This window comes from Dendrobates tinctorius, unplaced genomic scaffold (genome assembly GCF_039654945.1).
Source record: "Dendrobates tinctorius isolate UK_male_01 unplaced genomic scaffold, ASM3965494v1 ptg000157l, whole genome shotgun sequence".
In the NCBI taxonomy this organism is placed as follows: domain Eukaryota; kingdom Metazoa; phylum Chordata; class Amphibia; order Anura; family Dendrobatidae; genus Dendrobates; species Dendrobates tinctorius.
In genome coordinates this window covers 17,163,606-17,185,490 of record NW_027361824.1, presented here as the reverse complement: position 1 = coordinate 17,185,490, position 21,885 = coordinate 17,163,606, and the positions used below count along the sequence as shown (strand labels likewise).

At 45.0% G+C, this 21,885-nt stretch overlaps 2 protein-coding genes and 1 long non-coding RNA gene across 3 annotated transcripts in view; 1 reads left to right on the top strand and 2 right to left on the bottom strand.

Moving 5' to 3' along the window:
* The window catches only part of LOC141051613 (uncharacterized), a 134,428-nt gene extending 132,683 nt beyond the window's left edge, over positions 1–1,745 (top strand). Inside the window, exon 3 of the long non-coding RNA XR_012220660.1 lies at positions 1,610–1,745. This is a non-coding gene — a long non-coding RNA (uncharacterized lncRNA). The remainder of the gene's footprint in view (positions 1–1,609) is intronic.
* CAPN5 (calpain 5) overlaps positions 1–21,885 on the bottom strand; it is a 78,884-nt gene that overhangs the window by 13,019 nt on the left and 43,980 nt on the right. The window contains exons 3-5 of the mRNA XM_073548625.1: positions 17,958–18,089; positions 1,661–1,869; positions 1,213–1,405 (exon numbers count right to left, since the gene is read on the bottom strand). Coding sequence (XP_073404726.1) covers positions 1,213–1,405; positions 1,661–1,869; positions 17,958–18,089 — 534 coding nt within the window. The remainder of the gene's footprint in view (positions 1–1,212; positions 1,406–1,660; positions 1,870–17,957; positions 18,090–21,885) is intronic.
* On the bottom strand, positions 12,320–17,827 carry OMP (olfactory marker protein). The gene has a single exon (XM_073548629.1). The coding sequence runs from the start codon at positions 15,361–15,363 to the stop codon at positions 14,755–14,757; it is 609 nt and encodes a 202-aa protein (XP_073404730.1). The 5' UTR covers positions 15,364–17,827; the 3' UTR covers positions 12,320–14,754.

The following is a 21,885-nucleotide window of genomic DNA, read 5'->3' as shown; positions in this document are numbered from 1 at the left end:
CTACTATAATACTGCCCCTATGTACAAGAATATAACTACTATAATACTGCCCCCTATGTATAAGAATATAACTACTATAATACTGCTCCTATGTACAAGAATATAACTACTATAATACTGCCCCTATGTATAAGAATATAACTACTATAGTACTGCTCCTATGTACAAGAATATAACTACTAAAATACTGCCCCCTATGTACAAGAATATAACTACTATAATACTGCCCCTATGTACAAGAATATTACTACTATAATACTGCTCCTATGTACAAGAATTTATAATACTCCCCCTATGTATAAGAATATAACTACTATAGTACTGCTCCTATGTACAAGAATATAACTATAATACTGCCCCCTATGTACAAGAATATAACTACTATAATACCGCCCCTATGTACAAGAATATAACTACTATAATACTGCCCCCTATATACAATATAACTACTATAATACTGCCCCTATGTACAAGAATATAACTACTAAAATACTGCCCCCTATGTATAAGAATATAACTACTATAATACTGCCCCTATATACAAGAATATAACTACTATAATACTGCTCCTATATACAAGAATATAACTACTATAATACTGCCCCTATATACAAGAATATAACTACTATAATACTGCTCCTATATACAAGAATATAACTACTATAATACTGCCCCTATATACAAGAATATAACTACTATAATACTGCTCCTATATACAAGAATATAACTACTATAATACTGCCCCTATATACAAGAATATAACTACTATAATACTGCTCCTATATACAAAAATATAACTACTATAATACTGCTCCTATATACAAGAATATAACTACTATAATACTGCTCCTATATACAAGAATATAACTACTATAATACTGCCCCTATATACAAGAATATAACTACTATAATACTGCCCCTGTAGGTAAAAATCTAAGAGAGGGCATGCAGGGTGCAGTAGTTGTGATATATGTATATTATGACTATGTTGGATGTTGTGTTCGGGTTAATCATGTACATTATTAGCTGCAGGTAATTTATTTTGGCGCTGGTGCAGTGTAATAAGCTGCTTGGATCTCGCTGTGACATTTTTCCGCCTGTGAACTACTTGACATGGTTACAAATTACATTTGTAATCACGAGCCAGAGAGATTTGGCTTTTAACCGCCTCCTGCGGCTCTGACATTTTACATGTAGCAGCGGAGGACGCACCTTGATGGAGCAGCTGATTAGTCCTCCTCGGTTATGAACCTTCAGGACTCTCTCAAAAAGATCATTTCTTTTGTTGGCATCATTGATGTAATCTCCTTCTGATAGCTCGATGGGCTCCGATACGCCGCCTGTAAAATCCACCAGGGCGTCTGCAGTGTTTCCTCCATCAAGGGCCTCATAGCACCCAACTAATCTGTAAAGAAGAGGAAATATTTTACAAGCTGGAAACCATCAGCAAGTTGTTTTTGACTAATCATTGGTGTGTATTCTGTATAAGTCAGTGCCCACTTTACATATGGCATTGGTCTCATTGCTTTAAATTCCATATTAACTTATTCCACAACCAACACAATTAAAGACCTCGACCGCCCACTCATAACTGGTTTTGTCTTTTCAGGGGATTCGTCAAAAATCACACAATGCGGATTGGTGGAGCAACGGGACGTACTTGGCATAAGCCTTCTCCACGAGGGCGCACCACAGCTCGTTCCGATCGTTGGAGTGACAGTAAATCAGCTCGTTATGAATAGTCGGCAGCCGGTCGTCAATCACCACGTCCACCCACTCCCCGAATCGCCAAAAGTGGAAATGAAAGATCCCGGTGTAATTCTCCGGCTTTTCTGAATTCCACTCCTGCTCCTTCCAGTTGGGAATAACCTGCATTGGAAAGACGAGAAGTCTACGTGTGGAGTCTATTGTGTGTCATGCCAAAAGAGATTGTCAGTATGACCATCACCATCCTCAAAATGAAAAAAAAAAAAAATAAATAAAATAAATTTTTTAAAAAAGCCCCGGCACATCTAATGAGCAAAGAAGGTCCCCATCCCCCTTTACTGAAGAGAAGATAAAAAAAAAAAAAAAAAAAAAAAAAAAAAAAGAGCCCCTCGCCCTTAAAGAAAAAAATAATCAGCCCTTTACTAAACAAAAAAAAAAATAATGTGGGCCCCGGATCCCTACAGCGGGCCCCGGATGCCTAGTCTGACATCAGTTGTGTGTATCATGTATGAGGGCATTAGAAGTGAGTAAGAGACGACCTGCAGAGATATATTGTAGACAATAATATAGCTGACAACCAGCTTGGATTCATGAAATATACAGGTGCTTCTCACAAAATTGGAATATCATCAGAAAGTGAATTTATTTCAGTTCTTCAATACGAAAAGTGAATCTCCTATATTCTATGGAGTCATCACACACAGAGTGATCTATTTCATATGTTTATTTCTGGTAATGTTGATGATTATGGCTTACAGCCAATGAAAACCCAAAAGTCATTATCTCAGTAAATTAGAATAATTAGCAAAAATACCTGTAAAGGCTTCCTGAGCGTTTCTAAAGGTCCCTTAGTCTGTTTCAGTAGCTCCACAATCATGGGGAAGACTGCTGACCTGACAGATGTCCAGAAGGCAGTCACTGACACACTCCACAAGGAGGGGAAGCCACAGAAGGTCATTGCTAACAAAGCCGGCTGTTCACAGAGTGGTGTATCCAAGCATATTAATGGAAAGTGGAGTGGAAGGAAAAAGAGTGGTAGAAAAAGGTGCACAAGCAACCGGGATAACCGCAGCCTGGAAAGGATTGTTAAGAAAAAGCCATTCAGAAATGTGGGGGAGATTGACAAGGAGTGGACTGCTGCTGGAGTCATTGCTTCACACCACACACAGACGTATCCAGGACATGGGCTACAAGTGTCACATTCCTTGTGTCACCCACTCATGACCAATAGACAACACCAGAAGCGTCTTACCTGGGCCAAGGAGAAAAAGAACTGGACTGTGGTCAGTGGTCCAAGGTGTTGTTTTCAGATTAAAGTAAATTTTCCTTTTCATTTGGAAATCGCGGTGCCAGAGTCTGGAGGAAGAGTGGAGAGACCACAATCCGAGCTGCTGGAGGTCTAGTGTGAAGTCTCCACCATCAGTGATGGTTTGGGGAGCCATGTCATCTGCTGGTGTAGGTCCACTGTGTTTTATGAAGACCATAGTCAGCGCAGCCGTCTACCAGGACATTTTAGAGCTCTTCATGCTTCCCTCTGCCGACAAGCTTTTTGGAGATGGAAATGTTATTCTCCAGCAGGACTTGGCCGCTGTCCACACTGCCAAAAGTACCAATACCTGGTGTACACACAACAGTATCGCTGTGCTTGATTGGCAGCAAACTCGCCTGACCTTAACCCTATAGAGAATCTATGGAGTATTGTCAAGAGGAAGATGAGAGACACCCTTCATACGAGACCAGACGTGTTTGGCTTGGCTGCACCCCGAAAAATACAGTGCACAAAATACAAGAAAATAGTGAGGTATTGGTCGATATTTTGGCCAAAATACGCAAGCTCGCAATCCACGTCAAGGATCCCCACACTTGCGAGTCCCTACACTAAACTAATAGCAAAGCCACAAAAGACGACTAAAGCCGCTAAAAATTCAAATTACACAGCAGAAAAAAAAAGGCAGCACCACTTACCTGCTCAGGTCTTAGAACAAATGCACTGCAGGGTGCAGCCAGCCCATATAGCAAGATGTTGGCAACACAGGTGCAAAATACTAGATTAACAGCCACTCTCCACCTACCCATACCTGGAGGGGGTGACTGCCTATATAAAATTGCACAATAAAGGCCCGCATAGGGCGCTGTTCACATTAGGGTACTGCATAGTGCCTGGTTCACAGCCTATTAGTCACACCCCTACTATTCAGCTGGCCAGCACACTCTCAATACATCCCAGTGTGAACACCCATCATACGAGACCAGACGTGTTTGGACTTGGCTGCAGTCGCCCCAATGACTTTTGGGTTTTCATTGGCTGTAAGCCATAATCATCAACATTAACAGAAATAAACACATGAAATATATCACTCTGTGTGTAATGACTCTATAGAATAGAGGAGATTCACTTTTTGTATTGAAGAACTGAAATAGAATATCATCAAAAAGTTAATTTAATGGGAAGCACCTGTAGGCCGTGTTTAACTAACATGTTGGGTTTCTATGAGAAGGTGAGTGCAAGTCTGGATGCTGGTAATGTGGCTGATATGATTTAACTGGACTTCTGCAGATGGGTAAGGAATTTGTTAAATGACAGGCAACAGTCGTCGTAAATGGTACATTCTCTAAATGGGATATAGTCAGCAGTGGGGACCGCAGGGATCAGTACTGGGAACAACTAGGGGCCCTGGAGATGTGTACCGGGAACAGTGGGGACCCATGGGATGTGTACCGAGACCAGTGGGGAACACAGGGATCTGTGCTCAGACCGATTCTTTTTAACCTCTATTAATGACCTTGTGGTTGGGATTGAGAGTAAAGTGTCAGTCTTTGCTGACGACACTATGTAGGATATTGAAGGCTGACCGTGACATTACAATATTGCAAAACCATCTGGATAAGATGTCTGATGGGCAAACACTTGGCAAATGTAGAGTAATCACCGAGGAAGGAGTAATCCTATAGCTGCATATACATTAGATGGGAGTATACTTGTGACCACAGAAGGACGGGGGGATTCTGGTTACAAGTAAGCTGAGCAGCAGCACTCAATGTCAGGCAGCAGCCACAAAAGCAAAGAAGATTTTAGGGTAAAGAAAAAGATAAAATCCTGCGATTTCAACGTCTTGTTACCCCTCTATAAATTAACGAGGAGGTCACATCTAGAAAATGGGATCCAGTTTTGGGCTCCACATTTTAAAAAGGATATTTGGAAATTAAGAGTCAGTTCAAAGGCGATAGATTAATACAAGAGATGGAAGGCCTCATATCTTGAGAGGTTGGAAAAGCTGGGCTTGTTTAGGTTAGAAAATAGATGTCTCAGAAGAGGTGTATTAATATATATGTGTGGTGAGTACAAAGGAAGAAAACATGACATTCCTTCCAAGGACCACACTAAGGGCCAGGGGGCACTCATTATAGGAAGAAAGGCGATTCCGGCAACTACATAGGAAAGGGTTCTTTACAGTTAGAGCAGTCAGACTGTGGAATGCCGACCACAAGAGGTAGTAATGGCCGACACTATAACAGCTTTTATACAAGGGCTGGATGTTTTCCACAGTATACACAACATTGTGGGTTATAGACAAATTGGTGATGAAACATGGATTTTTGTGAGTACTCACCGTAAAATCCTTTTCTCCGAGACGCTCATTGGGGGACACAGAGACTGTGGGTGTGTGCTACTGCCATCTGGAGGCTGACACTAGGCATACAAAAAACAAGTTAGCTCCTCCTCCACCGCATACACCCTCGCCCCGGTAGCGGGCGGAAACCAGTTTAGTGCAAAAGCAGTAGGAGAACATACAAAAAACAGCCTTAATGCCACAAATCATATGTCTGAAAAAGGATCACCCTGTGTTAAACAAAAATCATATTAAATAATAAACATGAGCCAACCGGCTATCAGGGTGGGTGCTGTGTCCCCCAATGAGCGTCTCGGAGAAAAGGATTTTACGGTGAGTACTCACAAAAATCCATGTTTCTCCTTCGTCTCATTGGGGGACACAGACTGTGGGACGTCCTAAAGCAGTCCCTGGGTGGGATAACACTCACCAATCCAAGCCGCATGCTTTCCTGTCTAAAGGTGTGCCACTGCTGCTTGGAGAATTTTCCTGCCCAGGCTCGCATCTGACGAAGCCTGAGTATGCACCCTGTAATGTTTACAAAAAGTGTGCAGGCTGGACCAGGTTGCTGCCTTGCATACCTGTTCTGCCGAAGCCTGGTGCCGAAGCGCCCAAGAGGCGCCCACTGCCCGAGTAGAGTGTGCTCCAATCCCTGCTGGAATTGGCGTGCCTCTAATACGGTAAGCCTCCTGAATGGTTAGGCGAATCCATCTGGCTATGGTTGACCGTGAGGCTGCGAGGCCTCTCCTGCGCCCTTCGGGGATCACAAACAGCGAGTCCGTCTGGCGAAACGGTGCTGTCCTCGACACGTACCTCCTGAGAGCTCTTACCAGATCCAACATGTGGAGAGCTTTTTCCACTCTGTGCACTGGCGCTGGACAGAAAGTAGGCAGCACAATGTCTTCATTAATATGGAACGAGGATACTACCTTTGGTAAAAAAGGCGGCGGAGGTCTAAGGACTACCTTGTCCTTAAAAAAGGTCAGGAAAGGGGCTCTACAAGATAACGCTCCCAGTTCTGATACCCGCCTAATGGACGTTATGGCTACCAGGAACACTACCTTCCTGGAGAGATATGCCAATGAAATCTCCTGTAATGGCTCAAACGGGGCCTCCTGCAGGACAGTCAGGACCAGATTAAGGTCCCAGGCCTCTAATGGCGCTCTGAAGGGGGGCACTAAATGAACGACCCCCTGCAGGAACGTTCTGACCTGCAAATTGGTAGCGATCTTTCGCTGAAACAGGACCGACAGGGCCGATATCTGTCTCCTAAGGGAACTTGGCGCCAAACCTGCATCTAGTCCGGACTGAAGGAAAGCCAGGATGTTGGGCACCGAGAAGGACAATGGCGGAACCCCGTGTTCCCGACACCACTGGAAGAAAACCTTCCAAGTGTTATGGTAGATCCTTGCCGAGGCCGGCTTCCGAGCGTTTACCATTGTCGCGACTACTTCGCGCCCAAAACCCGCCTGGGTCAGCACCCAAGATTCAATGGCCATGCCGTCAAACGCAGGGCCCCTAAGTTCGGGTGGCAGATCGGTCCTTGGGACAGTAAATCTGGTCGTTCCGGTAGCCGCCATGGCACGTCTGCGATGAGTTGTACCAGATCCGCGTACCATGCCCGTCGGGGCCAGTCCGGAGCCAGCAGAATTGCCGGAACCCCCTCCGTTTTGATCTTTCTGATGACCCTCGGAAGAAGTGGCAGCGGCGGAAACAAGTATGGGAGCTGAAATTGGTTCCAGGGTAGCACCAAAGCATCCGCTGCGATTGCTCGCGGGTCCTGAGACCGGGAGACGAATACGCCCACCTTGCAGGGTGGATAAAAATCTTGATTTTTTTAAAAAAATCAAAAAAATCAGATTTTTTTGATTTAAATCAGATTTTTTTGATTTAAATCATTTTTCTTTTCATAGACTTTAACCATCCCAGTAAAATGTCTGTTAAAAAAATAGGTTGTAAATTAATTGCCAGACTTACCACTAGTACTAGGCTCCTGGTGCATAAGAAGCTGTGGGGGTTCATTGACATTAGTTGTATCACTATCAACATCTTCATTTCCCTTCTGGTTGCAGTTTTCATAATGTGATTTCAAACGGCAAACAAGTCCTTGGATATCCTTTTGACAGTATTTGCACTTTGCTCTTGCACCTTTCTTTCCAAGATCTGCTGCTGGCATCTCAACAAAATGAACCCAAATAGGGTCTCTCTTACGACCTGCTGCCATGGCTCACACAGATCACTTATGAAGTTTGATTGTTACTACAGCCTGAGCCAAGCACTGCTGATGTTACTACAGCCTGAGCCAAGTACTGCTGACTATCCAACAAGTTTGGGCATGTCAACTGAATGCAGGGAAAAAGAAACTAAACCAAAACTGAAACCAAGCTAGAAGTGTGGAATTAAAGGGGCAGTATGAACAAAATGTGGAGGCTATTAATAGTTTATACAATTAAGACATGCTGCTTTTAAACACCTACCTATTGCCATATAGTAAAACAAAAAAGATTTTTACTTACTTTGGGGTCCCCCCCTCACCCTGGCGTTAGATTGTTGCCCCTAGTTTCGTCCGTGTAACTATGGGCGCACATGCACACTGCTCTCACTTCTCATTTTAATCGTGATTTATATTAAAAAAAAACCTTTTGATTTAAATCAGTGATTTAAATCATGATTAAAATCATGATTTAAATCGATCCGATTTAAATAGAAAAAAATCTTTTGATTTAAATCGTGATTTAAATCATGATTTAAATCGGCGTGATTTAAATCAATCCACCCTGCCACCTTGGCGTTCTTCCTGGAGGCCATCAGGTCCACGTCTGGTGTTCCCCAGCGCTGGCAAATCTGCTGGAACACCTCGGGGTGCAGTGACCACTCTCCGGCCGTGATGTCCTGGCGGCTTAGGAAATCTGCTGCCCAATTCTCGACGCCTGGAATGTGAACCGCTGAGATCGAGTGGCTCCTCTCGGCCCAGTGGAGCACATGTCCAATCTCGCGCATGGTTGCCTTGCTGCGTGTGCCTCCCTGGTGATTCACGTACGCTACTGCCGTGGCGTTGTCCGACTGAATCCGAATTGGGTATCCCGCTAGCATGTGTTGAAACTGCTGCAAGGCCAACCGCACTGCCCGAATCTCCAACAGATTGATAGGGAGACGAGCTTCCCGAGGCGAGCACTGCCCCTGCGCCGTGTGGTGACGGAAGATTGCCCCCCAACCGGAGAGACTCGCATCGGTCGTGATCACTAACCAATGATCCGGAGGAAAGGGCTTCCCCTGCCGAAGCGATAGATCGCGTGTCCACCATTGAAGAGTCCGTCGGACCTGAGCGGACAACCTGTACGGGTGATCGAGCGAGAATGGGCTCCTGTCCCAAGCTGCTAACAGGGCATGCTGCAGGGGACGGAGATGAAACTGAGCAAACGGGATTGCTTCCATCGCTGCCACCATCCTGCCCAGGACCCTCATCCCGAATCGGATAGTATGGGGGCCTGGCTGTTGGAGTCTTCGAGCTCCCTGTCGGAGTGCCCGAGCCTTGTCTTGAGGGAGAATTACCAATCCCTGGGAGGTATCGAATATCATCCCTAGGAATACAATCCTCTGAGCCGGTGTGAGGCATGACTTCTTCCTGTTGACCACCCATCCTAGGCGCGACAGGGTATCCAATGTGATTCTGACATTCTCCTTGCACGCTGGAAGGGACGGACCCTTTACCAGGAGGTCGTCCAAGTATGGTAAAACCACTATGCCCCGAGAATGTAGAATGGCCATGACGACCGCCATCACCTTCGTGAATACTCTGGGGGCCGTGGCCAAACCGAAAGGCAGGGCCACAAACTGGAAGTGCCGCCCCTCGATCGCAAACCGTAGATTTCTCTGATGCGGGGGAAAAATAGGGATGTGTAAATATGCATCCTGAACGTCGATCGAGGCCAGGTATTCTCCCCTCTCCATGGAGGATATAACCGACCGGAGGGATTCCATGCGGAAATGCCTGACCCTGACGAACCTGTTCAGGAGCTTTAGGTCCAGAACCGGCCTTACTGCTCCATCCTTCTTGGGTACCGCGAACAGGCTGGAATAAAAACCTTGGGTTCTTTCGTCCTTCGGTACCGGGACAATGACCCCTTTGCGCTGCAGTACCTCGATGGCCCCCCGCAATGCCTCTGCCCGAGACCTTGTTTTGGGAAGCCGGGAAGGAAAAAATTGCGTCTGCGGAAGTTTTGTAAACTATCTTGTACCCGGAGGATATCAACTCTGTCACCCATGCGTCGCGTGCCACCGCGACCCATATGCGACAGAACCAGCGCAGGCGTCCGCCAATCCTGCTGTCCTCGGGTACCGCATGTCTCGAGTCATTTTGTAGAGGGCCTCTGGGACCTGGTCCCCCTTGCCCTGGGCGGGCGTCCCCGCATCCTGCCCAGCGGGTTGGTCCTGTAGGTGACCTGACGCTCCTTGTCCTGATTATAGCGCGCGGGCGTGGAGGCACTGGCTGTTGCCGTCCACCCGGGGGCGCGAAATGCCCGAAACCGCGCCTGAGGTTGACGAAACGGCGTCCTTGTCTTCTGTTGTGGGAGAAAACTGCTTTTTCCCCCTGTTGCGTCCGAAATAAGTTTGTCCAATTCTTCCCCAAATAGTCGGTTCCCCTGAAAGGGTAGGGAAGTCAGGGATTTTTTAGAAACCGAATCAGCCCGCCATAGCCTTAACCATAAGGCTCTTCTAATGGCGATTGCGTTTGCTGCTGCAAGTGCTGTGCTATTAGCTGCATCCAAGGATGCGTTAAATAGTCACCTGCCATCGCAATCTGACTTGCTATCTCGGCCACCTCTGTTGGCAACTCTCTATCCTGCAGGATCCCATTCAAAGTATCTGACCAGGACATCATGGCTTTGGCTACCCATGTTGCCGCAAAGGAAGGGAAGAGCGCCGATCCCGATGCTTCATACACCGAGCGCGCTAATCCCTCTATGAGCCGATCCGTGGGGTCTTTGATGGCGGAACCACTAGGCACTGACAATAGGGACCTTGAGGCCAGGCGGGATACCGGGGGATCCACCACCGGAGACTCTGCCCATTTTTTACAGAGCTCTGGCGCAAATGGATATCTTGATTCTAGCGTCCGTTGTCCGTTCCCGGTGCCGCTGCACTATATCCTCGAACTCCGGATGAGTGCTGAACACTCTACGCGGCTTCCGGGCCTTTTTAAAAGACACCTTATGGCCTGCGGTTAGGGTGACCTCATCATCAATACCCAGGGTCTGGTTTACGGCTTCAATGAGACTGTCTACCGTCTCCCGACACCCCGGGGTGTCCAGGTCCAAGGACTCCTCCACGTCCTCTACTGAACCTTGCTCGCTCCCTGAAAAGGGTGACGGCGAGCGTGATGCCACACTCGCAGATGCTGAAGCACCGGAGGGGCCTGGCGACACAGTATGGGTTCTCTTCCTATGTGCCTGTCTAGAGAGAGTGCGGCCCCTGCAGGCCGGCGGCTCATGTGAGGAGGCAGAACCCTCCCAACCAGGGGAGCCGTCATCTCTACCACTATCCGGGGCCTGAAGGGTCTCAATTGCCTTAGTTAGTGAAACCATAGACCGCGAGAGTGATACCGCCCATTCAGGGGGTTCCGGACCTCTGGGCTCTGTCGCAGGGGAGGGCTCCTGGGCGCGTTCGTTGTCACAGGTTTCACATAATTTACTGGTCTGCGCTCGTGGGAACCTAACCCCACAGGAAACGCATGCGGCATAGAAGGATGTGTGCGCTTTTCCTTTTCCAGACATACTGCTGGAACAGACTCTCCCTTTTTTTTTTTTTTTTTTAACCTTCTGAGGAGGGTGAATGAGGAGGAGAGGGGGGCACCTGTATGGCCTAGCGTGGCCTCAGGACGGGGTCACACTTACCCGGTCCTGCAGTCCTCTTTCCCGCTCCCTCCGCACTCCCGCTAGCGCCGACGGTGCTCTGCGGCAAGCTTCTTACAGCCTACCCCGGACTACCGGCGGGGCCTCCATCTTATCTGGCGCCCGTCCCGGCCAGGAGGGGGCGGCGCCGAAAGTTACGTCAGACGCGACGTCGCGCTGAAGGCGGGACTTCCGCCCGCGGCCCCAGGCTGGAGCCGCGGGCTAAATTAACGATGCCCCACCGCAGGAGGCGGGGGGCGCCCTGGCGGCCCCGCTATCCCCGGCGATCCCGCCGGCACCCTCATGAAGCGCTCTCCTCCACCACCGCTGGGGAATCTTCCCGCGGCCCACGTGTAGGTATAGGGAGGGAGGAGAGGAGGAGGAGGAGGAGGAGGAGGAGGAGGAGGAGGAATCCAAGAACCTGCCACGCTAACCTGAAACGTCCCAGGGGCTCTCCCCAGCCATCCATACCTGCCCTCAGCAGGGGCTATGAGGTAATCCATTTTTGGACGGTGCAGGCACCCTGACTCCGTCTGCCCTGTAGGGGCGAGGAGAGGGACCGTCCGCCGCCGTGCAGCACCGCCGTCATGCGTTGGTGGAGCAGTGGGGGCGCACAGACTAGTCTTGTGCCGCTGTGCAAGCCCATGGTTTCGATACCTAGGGGTGGACAGGGCTAAGTCTGGCATAGTGTCCAACGTCGCGGGAGAGGAGACGTGGAGGGACTCTCACACGTAGTCGCCCGTTGCTGGTTTGGGGAAATCGGATCCTTTCTATAGGATCCGTTGCCCCTGTCTCTTCTTCATAAAATAATAAACACGAAAAATAGATGTCTGGGGAAAAGTCCCAGAGATGTCCCTCGGTGCAGGAAAGGATACGCGGAGCGATGCTCAACGCGTGCTCGCCTATTGCTGGTTTGGGGAGATCGGACCCTTTCTATAGGATCCGTCGCCCCTATCTTCTCTTCATAGTGGGAACCGAAAAAACCTAGTCTGGAGAAAACCAGACTGCGTGTGCCTCCAAAGACACTAAGCAAAAAACTGGTTTCCGCCCGCTACCGGGGCGAGGGTGTATGCGGTGGAGGAGGAGCTAACTTGTTTTTTGTAAGCCTAGTGTCAGCCTCCAGACGGCAGTAGCACACACCCACAGTCTCTGTGTCCCCCAATGAGACGAAGGAGAAATTATGATTGGTGGAGAAAGGTTGACCTTGATGGATCGATGTCTTTTTTTCAACCTATGCAACTTCTTACAGTCCTCCTCACTGGAGGTCTGCTCAGTCGGCCGTGGCTGAGGGCCATTATTTCAGCATTCAAGGAAATGCTTGCGGCTACCCGGTAACTCAGTATATCTGATAATCTGGCACCCATCAGCTCCTGTTGAAGCCAGCTGTGACCCATTTGTCAGTGATTGACGTTTTGCCTCTCTTTCTCCACGGTCAGTAATAACGCTTACAGATGAGGGTCGCGCTGCTGATCAGGAGTTTATGCCAAATTCCGCTGAGATTAGCAGAAAATCTGAATGTTATATGGAGTGGTGGGAAGACTGACATCGAACGTCACGTAGAAGCCAAAACGAAAAAAATAAAATAATTGCAGCAGTAAGCATTTTACTACGATGTGATAAATGGCTGCCAGCGAGGAAGCAGATGTTTTATTTATTATGGCGGCGCTCGGTCTATTACCTGTGAAGAAGACGCCATCTATCCTTATATAGTGGAGGTGGCAGGGGATGGGAGAAATAAACTGTGATCATTTCAGGCGGAATGGTCGACCGCCAATTCATTTTAAACTTCTAGCGGTGGTTTTTCGGAAAATGTAATTGGGCACCCGGGTTTGGCATTCTGTCAAATCAGCGGCACAGATTTAGCATTGGTCACGGGGCCCGTGATAAAATTCTTGTGGCTGGGATACCAATTAAAAACAAAAAAACACTCAAAATAAAGGAGAAAAATACTGAAAATGTCTCGTCTGTTAGGCAACTGGAGCTCTGCCCCACTACTGTCTGCAAAAAAGACAAAGTTCCGTCTCTTCTACATATACAGTCTACCAGTCAAGCATAGTGGAAGAAAAAAAAAGAAAAGGGGAAGTAACCATAACTTCTATAGTTTTAGAAAATCCTAAAAGTTTTGGGAACTGCAAAAAATTCTGCAGAATTAGAAATAACATTGTCAAGTCTGGAAGGATGAAATGGTAGATGCCAATGACTTAGCTGTCTCCTGTATGATGCAAATACTTTCCGTTTAAAAAGGAGGGTGTCGGATAACCCTCCCTTCTTATGCTATAGTGGACCAAGTGACCAGATCACCAAAGATCCCAATAACAGCTGGTTTAGCTTAGAGCAGTGTTCCCCAACTCCAGTCCTCAAGAGTCACCAACAGGTCATGTTTTCAGGATTTCATTAGTATTGCCCAGGTGCCTGTGCAGGTACTGCAATTATCACCTGGGCCATACTAAGATAATCCTGAAAAGATGAACAACGGTGGCTCTTGGGGACTGGAGTTGGAGACACTGGCTTAGAGAAACCAATCACTTCCATGTAGTATTGAAATGGTGGTTATTTATCAACGGGTGATATCAGCTACAGTGGGAGCTTCTTTAAGACAGAATTACATTTTGGCCCCATAGCAAGAGATCTGGAACAGGAGAGCTCCCCCCATGACATCTAAGTGCCCTAACAAAGGATGTCTAGAAAAAAATAAAAATAAATAAAATTGAGAAACATCGCCACTGTGGAGACTAGGCTGTACCTGGTTCCTGCAACTTTAGTACCATTATCACATTTATCCAATGCATTTGTTTTCTGAAAAGTTTATTTTAGATTTATGCCATTTTCTGTATTTGAAATATATTACACAAAAAAAATATACAAACACAAAATGAGGTATAAAACAATTTCATAAAGCAACTTGTGATAATTATAATATACTGAAATAGGTTTGAGAACAAAAAAAAAATAGGTAACAGAATAAAAAAAATGTAAAGACATTAGAAAAAAAAAAATATTAAAATTTGAAACAAATGCAACTATTTTCTCAAGTCGACCAAGAGATGTTTTATTGGAAATTTCTGCAGAGGAACGAGCACTTTAAAACTTAAGTCTCATCAGGATGATGTACAATTGAAACAGAAAAAAAAAATAGAACATTTGTGTTTTGGACGTACAATTTGAGGTTTAATAAGTTAATTTAAAAAGGGATTCATACTTTTGCATTATTTTTAATGAGCGCATATTATTAGAAAGCTGCCTTTTTTATACGGATGCACTAGAGGAAAAAACGATGCAGAAGTCTTCACACCCTTTAGAAAGTACAATGGAAAACACAGCATTCGTATGATGTAGAATTAAGTCACCGACACCTAACTTTATAGAACTAAATAAGATAAAACATTTGAAATTGCGATAACTTGACGGACACAGACGACTACACATAAAGTTTTGAATAAAATGGTAAGAAAGTCAATATGGCTCATTCCAGCAAAAAAAAAAAAAAAAAAAGTAGGCTTCTTAATTTATCAATGTGAGTGGCTCCTCCGAATGGGAGAATCGTCTCACGCCTTAAATCCAACAGAGCAAGCGACATTCCCCGGTTCAGCTCCATCGGTAAAAGTCATAACAAAGAACATAACCTTCCGAATTTTGGCGAGCTCGCACAACCTCTCCCCAAACTCTTGAGCATCAGCTTCATTGCACTGAACCTCGTCATCGTCAGTCTGTTTCCAGAAGATCGCCGAAGGATCCAGAAGCTGTCGATTCATGAGGTTGGTGAGATCTGGAGTCCAATGTTGAGATGTTCCGGTGATGATGACTTTTCCCGGCTTCTTAAGGTGGACTTTCCACCATAGAAACTTAATCTTCTGTTGGCTGAAGTCCAGCCGATAGATGTACTCGTTAGGTTTGAGTAACTTTTCACCATCTTGGGGCCTGGCGTTCTTCTGCTGTAGGCTAAGGACTCGTATACGCATGCACTTTGTGAGTTGGGAGTCTTCGGTGAGGACAAGCTCCAATTCTGAGGCCTCGGTTGACATAGTCTTCAGATTTTCAAGGGATGAAACTTTATGACAAGTCTTGCTGTCTTGACAGTCAACATAAAACTGAACTGTAGAGAGGTTTTTCTTCACCTTGCTCCAGCTCACCAGTGCTAAGCAACCCCAGTTCATTCAGGCAACAAATCCTTGGAGGATTCCCGAAGATGCTCTCTTGCCTAATTTGCAGCTTGAGCACCACGTAATAGCTTAGGTAAATAAATCTATAGGGAGTCATTTTACGTGAATGTTACCTTAGAAACATGATGCTGAGAGAAAGGAAACAGTAATGATTCTGTAAATAGGATGCCTTCACTGTGTAACTGTACAAGTCTGCCATGGAAAGTGTCGAGTGCCCATTGTCTTAAAGAAGTCAAGACAAATCACCAACATTTTTTTTTTGTTACACTTCAAAATAAATTGTCCAAAATTGAAGGTTCAGAATATTTGAAAACATTATTTTGGGGTCCATACCAGACACCTAGTGTCCATGTGTCAGTGTTGCTGTTTGGGTTAGACAGCCCGAACCAAGCGTGAAGTGCTGGGGAAAGCGCCAGAATTGGGGCAACTAATAGATGTGCCTTCTCTAGGGCCGCTGTGGGCTGCTACTTTTAGGCTGGGAAAGGCAAAATAACTATGAGAACACAAGCCTTCAGCTGTCTGCTTTACCTTGGCAGGTTCTGAAAAAAAAAAGGGGGGGATGATACCACTAGGGCAAGTAGGAAGACACGAGGCTAAGCGCCAGAATCTAATGGATGTGCCATTTTTGTGGTGGCAGAAGGCTGGTGTTCTTAGTCTGGGAGGAGGCCAATATCCATGTACCCTTCCCAGTCTATTAGTATCAGCTTGCAGCGGTCTGTTTAGCCTTCGCTGGTTATTAGACATAAGGGTGACCCCACATCATTTTTTTTTTTTTGGGGGGAGGGGGGAGTCCCCATTTTAATAACCAGTAAAGGCTATGCAGTTGTGAGCAGCTATTAATAGCCTGGATAGCCTGGGAAGAGTCATGGCTATTCACTTCTTCTCACAATAGTAACACCAGCCCCCAACTGTCTGCTCTCCCTCAGCTGGTTAGTAAAAATAAAGGAGATCCGACGCCATTTTTTTCATTCCTTTATTAGGTAAATCCATGTATAGTAAGCTACACACACACTGCACTAATTCTCTTCTCACTCACATATTTCTCACTATGCTCAGGCACCGGCTGCTGAATACTCTTGTCAGTGTACGCAGACTCTCACTGCCATCAGCAAGACTGGGCGTACACTGATGAGTGTAGTAGTCCTCAGCCTATGCCTAACCGGCAGTAACCTTTTCCCCGTCGGTCACAGCTGCTGGCTCACGCGCTGTCATTTATGTGACAGCATGGGAACCACAGCGCTGTGAGGGCAACATCCGTAAGCTTACCGCCGATCAGAGCTGATGTTTCCGGTGTTGTCACACACGACAGAGTAGGAACTGTCAGATGTTCAGGACACCCATTCATTTGAATGGGGTCCTTGATAGAGTTCAGGTACCATTCTGTTAACCGAACTAAACGTTAATAAAGTTTGGCCGAACGCGACCATCTACAGTTCCACCCATTCCCTACTAGAGAGTCAATCAACTTTTTGAAATTCAAAACATGTTTCTTGAATTCACAAGTTCCATACCCAAGTTTTTTCACTCAAAGCTAAACACCAAGGGGACCTCATTCAGGATAACAGATTTTGAAATTGGACAAACCCAACCCATCAACACTTCCAGGATTCCAGGGTGACCCTTGCAAGATGCAGCCAATGTCATCAGCTCAGAACTAATACCAATCGGACCCTGATACAACCATCTACTGGTTGGAGAAATATGGTCAGAAGTGGTCTTCATGGAACTCTTGTGGCCCAAAACCTTACCTTCCACATGGTAAAGCAAATTGACTCAACTACGCACGAAAACATAGCAATCAGGGTGCAGAAACATGGCAGCAGTTGCTGTGAATTGAGGAGTTAACATGTGAAATATTAGGCTGTAAAGGAAGGCAGTTTGCTCTCAGAGGAGCTGAAAAGTGGCACTATAATGAAGAGTCTGCAGGAACAGTGAAGAGCGGTAGAGAGTCCTGCAAACTTCGGGCTGAATTTCGCTCCTGAGCCGGGCACAATTCTGTGTTGGACTCTCCAGAGTGAGCGTTGGTCTTTATAACCACTGTGTATGAAGGTGGACACCAGTCTCACGTTTTATCCTGTCCTCTGGCCACCAGTTTCCCACCACTGCTATCCATAGGCAACCAGTTTTCCCTGCCGTACCCCTCTACTCCATGTTTGGGAAGCGTGCACATTTATGTAATGGAAACAGAAGCTGAAAGTTTTCCCATATGGATTTTGGACGCAGTCACCAGGAGTCACTACATGGAGTAAACAGCGGTCTCCAGAGGACACCAGGTAACTGGGCAGGAAAACCAGTGTAATGAGCTCTCCGGGGACACGTGTGACCCATAAGTGTGAGCATCGGGGGCGAGAAACCGCAGCTTAAAAATAAATATATCATCCTGAAGAACCGAGACTCCACTCTGCCTGCACATGTATTCAAGAACAACAGCGAGCGAGCATGCACACCAGCTCCACAGGGAAGAACAAGTCATCAAGCAGTCACTGTGATAATGATCTCTTGTATAATGCTGGACAGAGAGATGGATGCAGCGGAGCTGAAGGCACGCGGCACTAATAAACACAGCAATCATGCACTACACTCCTTACCTTCTGCCATAGGGGCTCCCGGGAGGCGAGAGAGGAACAGGCAGCCACGAACCAACAGTTTCCCACCTGACCCTGGTGCAAGTCATGTGCACTGATGCCATCCACAAACAGATGAGGGTCGGAGCAGAACTCCTGTAGAGAGGAGAAGACAGTCATTAATGGGAGACTGTGCTATACTGTCATCCTACGCAGAGATCAGACCACGGAGGCACTGACCACAGATGTCTCCTACTGGAAACCTCAGCTCTAGAATGCTACACTAAAATGAAGGGACCTTATGGCTTGTCACATGGCTGACATCACAGGGACATGACAAACTCATCAACATGATTATCTAGCAGACACTACAGTTCCAAAGAGGTCAGAGCACAAGGGATGTCATTGTCAACATACATTACTTACTACATTATGCGTACTGATCCTGAGTTACACCTGTATTATACCCCAGAGCTGCACTCACTATTCTGCTGGTGCAGTCACTGTGTACATACATTACATTACTGATCCTGAGTTACCTCCTGTATTATACTCCAGAGCTGCACTCACTATTCTGCTGGTGCAGTCACTCTGTACATACATTACTGATCCTGAGTTACATCCTGTATTATAACCCAGAGCTGCACTCACTATTCTGCTGGTGCTGTCTCTGTGTACATAAATTACATTACTAATCCTGAGTTACCTCCTGTATTATACCCCAGAGCTGCACTCACTATTCTGCTGGTGCTGTCTCTGTGTACATAAATTACATTACTAATCCTGAGTTACCTCCTGTATTATACCCCAGAGCTGCACTCACTATTCTGCTGGTGCAGTCACTGTGTACATACATTACATTACTGATCCTGAGTTACATTCTGTATTATACTCCAGAGCTGCACTCACTATTCTGCTGGTGCAGTCACTGTGTACATACATTACATTACTGATCCTGAGTTACATCCTGTATTATACTCCAGAGCTGCACTCACTATTCTGCTGGTGCAGTTACTGTGTACATACATTAGATTACTGATCCTGAGTAACACCTGTATTATAACCCAGAGCTGCACTCACTATTCTGCTGGTGCAGTCACTGTGTACATACATTACATTACTGATCCTGAGTTACATTCTGTATTATACTCCAGAGCTGCACTCACTATTCTGCTGGTGCAGTCACTGTGTACATACATTACATTACTGATCCTGAGTTACATCCTGTATTATACTCCAGAGCTGCACTCACTATTCTGCTGGTGCAGTCACTGTGTACATACATTACATTACTGATCCTGAGTTACATCCTGTATTATACTCCAGAGCTGCACTCACTATTCTGCTGGTGCAGTCACTGTGTACATACATTACATTACTGATCCTGAGTTACATTCTGTATTATACTCCAGAGCTGCACTCACTATTCTGCTGGTGCAGTCACTGTGTACATACATTACATTACTGATCCTGAGTTACATTCTGTATTATACCCCAGAGCTGCACTCACTATTCTGCTGGTGCAGTCGCTGTGTACATACATTACATTACTGATCCTGAGTTACATCCTGTATTATACCCCAGAGCGGCACTCACTATTCTGCTGGTGCAGTTACTGTGTACATACATTACTGATCCTGAGTTACATCCTGTATTATACTCCAGAGCTGCACTCACTATTCTGCTGGTGCAGTTACTGTGTACATACATTACATTACTGATCCTGAGTTACATCCTGTATTATACCCCAGAGCTGCACTCACTATTCTGCTGGTGCAGTCACTGTGTGCATACATTACTGATCCTATACTGATCTCAAGTTACATCCTACATTATCCTCCAGAGCTGCACTCACTATTCTGAGGGTTGGTAAGGGTGACTGACATTCAGTAATATGGTTAATCTATAACGGTCTGTGTAACCTGACAATTACCTGTAGAAGGAGGAGAAAAGGGAATGAAAAGCACCATATTATATATGTTTAGCTGGAGTTTGTATTAACACTAGGTGGTGCTATAGTTTCCAAATATTAAATACAACCCATGTGTGGCCTTGTACGAAGTTTGGGTTTGGCTTATCAGTATTACTTTATTCATTTCTAAGAATCAGCTCCGACGGTCACTGTATGTAAACAGTGGATGCAGTCATAACAGTTCTGGGTACTGCAGCATAGCAATCGGTCATCAACATTTGTAGTGTGTACTGTACAGCTAATGTTCATCAAGCAATAAAGAGAACGTTGTAACATTCATGACCGCCGTGCATACAATACATCATGAATTCATGTTCGAGAGAACTGAAACAAGAAACAATGCTGAGCGTGCCAAACAACGTCATTGTACTAGAATGCTATTCATCAGTACTCCAAGGCCAATTGTGTATGCAACTCCTACAAAGATAAAAAAAAAAAAAAAAAAATGAAGATGCTCCAAATGATGCAGGCTGTTATTTTACATTGGTGTAGTATTATAGTAGTCATATTCTTGTATATAGGGGCAGTATTATAGTAGTTATATTCTTGTACATTGGGGCAGTATTATAGTAGTTATATTCTTGTACATAGGGGCAGTATTATAGTAGTTATATTCTTGTACATAGGGGCAGTATTATAGTAGTTATATTCTTGTACATAGGGGCAGTATTATAGTAGTTATATTCTTGTACATAGGGGCAGTATTATAGTAGTTATATTCTTGTACATAGGAGCAGTATTATAGTAGTTATATTCTTGTACATAGGGGCAGTATTATAGTAGTTATATTCTTGTACATAGGAGGCAGTATTATAGTAGTTATATTCTTGTACATAGGAGGCAGTATTATAGTAGTTATATTCTTGTACATAGGGGCAGTATTATAGTAGTTATATTCTTGTACATAGGGGCAGTATTAGAGTAGTTATATTCTTGTACATAGGGGCAGTATTAGAGTAGTTATATTCTTGTACATAGGGAGCAGTATTATAGTAGTTATATTCTTGTACATAGGGGCAGTATTATAGTAGTTATATTCTTGTACATAGGGGCAGTATTATAGTAGTTATAATTCCTGTACATAGGGGCAGTATTATAGTAGTTATATTCTTGTACATAGGGGCAGTATTATAGTAGTTATATTCTTGTACATAGGAGCAGTATTATAGTAGCTATATTCTTGTACATAGGGGGCAGTATTATAGTAGTTATATTCTTGTACATAGGAGCAGTATTATTGTAGTTATATTCTTGTACATAGGGGCAGTATTATAGTAGTTATATTCTTGTACATAGGAGCAGTATTATAGTAGTTATATTCTTGTACATAGGAGCAGTATTATAGTAGTTATATTCTTGTACATAGGAGCAGTATTATAGTAGCTATATTCTTGTACATAGGGGCAGTATTATAGTAGTTATATTCTTGTACATAGGAGCAGTATTATAGTAGTTATATTCTTGTACATAGGGGCAGTATTATAGTAGTTATATTCTTGTACATAGGAGCAGTATTATAGTAGTTATATTCTTGTACATAGGAGCAGTATTATAGTAGTTATATTCTTGTACATAGGAGCAGTATTATAGTAGTTATATTCTTGTACATAGGGGCAGTATTATAGTAGTTATATTCTTGTACATAGGAGCAGTATTATAGTAGCTATATTCTTGTACATAGGGGCAGTATTATAGTAGTTATATTCTTGTACATAGGAGCAGTATTATAGTAGTTATATTCTTGTACATAGGAGCAGTATTATAGTAGTTATATTCTTGTACATAGGGGCAGTATTATAGTAGTTATATTCTTGTACATAGGGGCAGTATTATAGTAGTTATATTCTTGTACATAGGGGCAGTATTATAGTAGTTATATTCTTGTACATACAAGGCAGTGACTTGATACTTTTATTCTTCTACAAATATTTTCCTCTACCTGACATTACTGATACTTACATCTGTCTTTTTGTACATTTT

Coding starts and splice junctions, on each gene's coding strand:
- OMP (XM_073548629.1), bottom strand. CDS start 15,363: ATGAACTGGGGTTGCTTAGCACTGGTGAGCTGGAGCAAGGTGAAGAAA.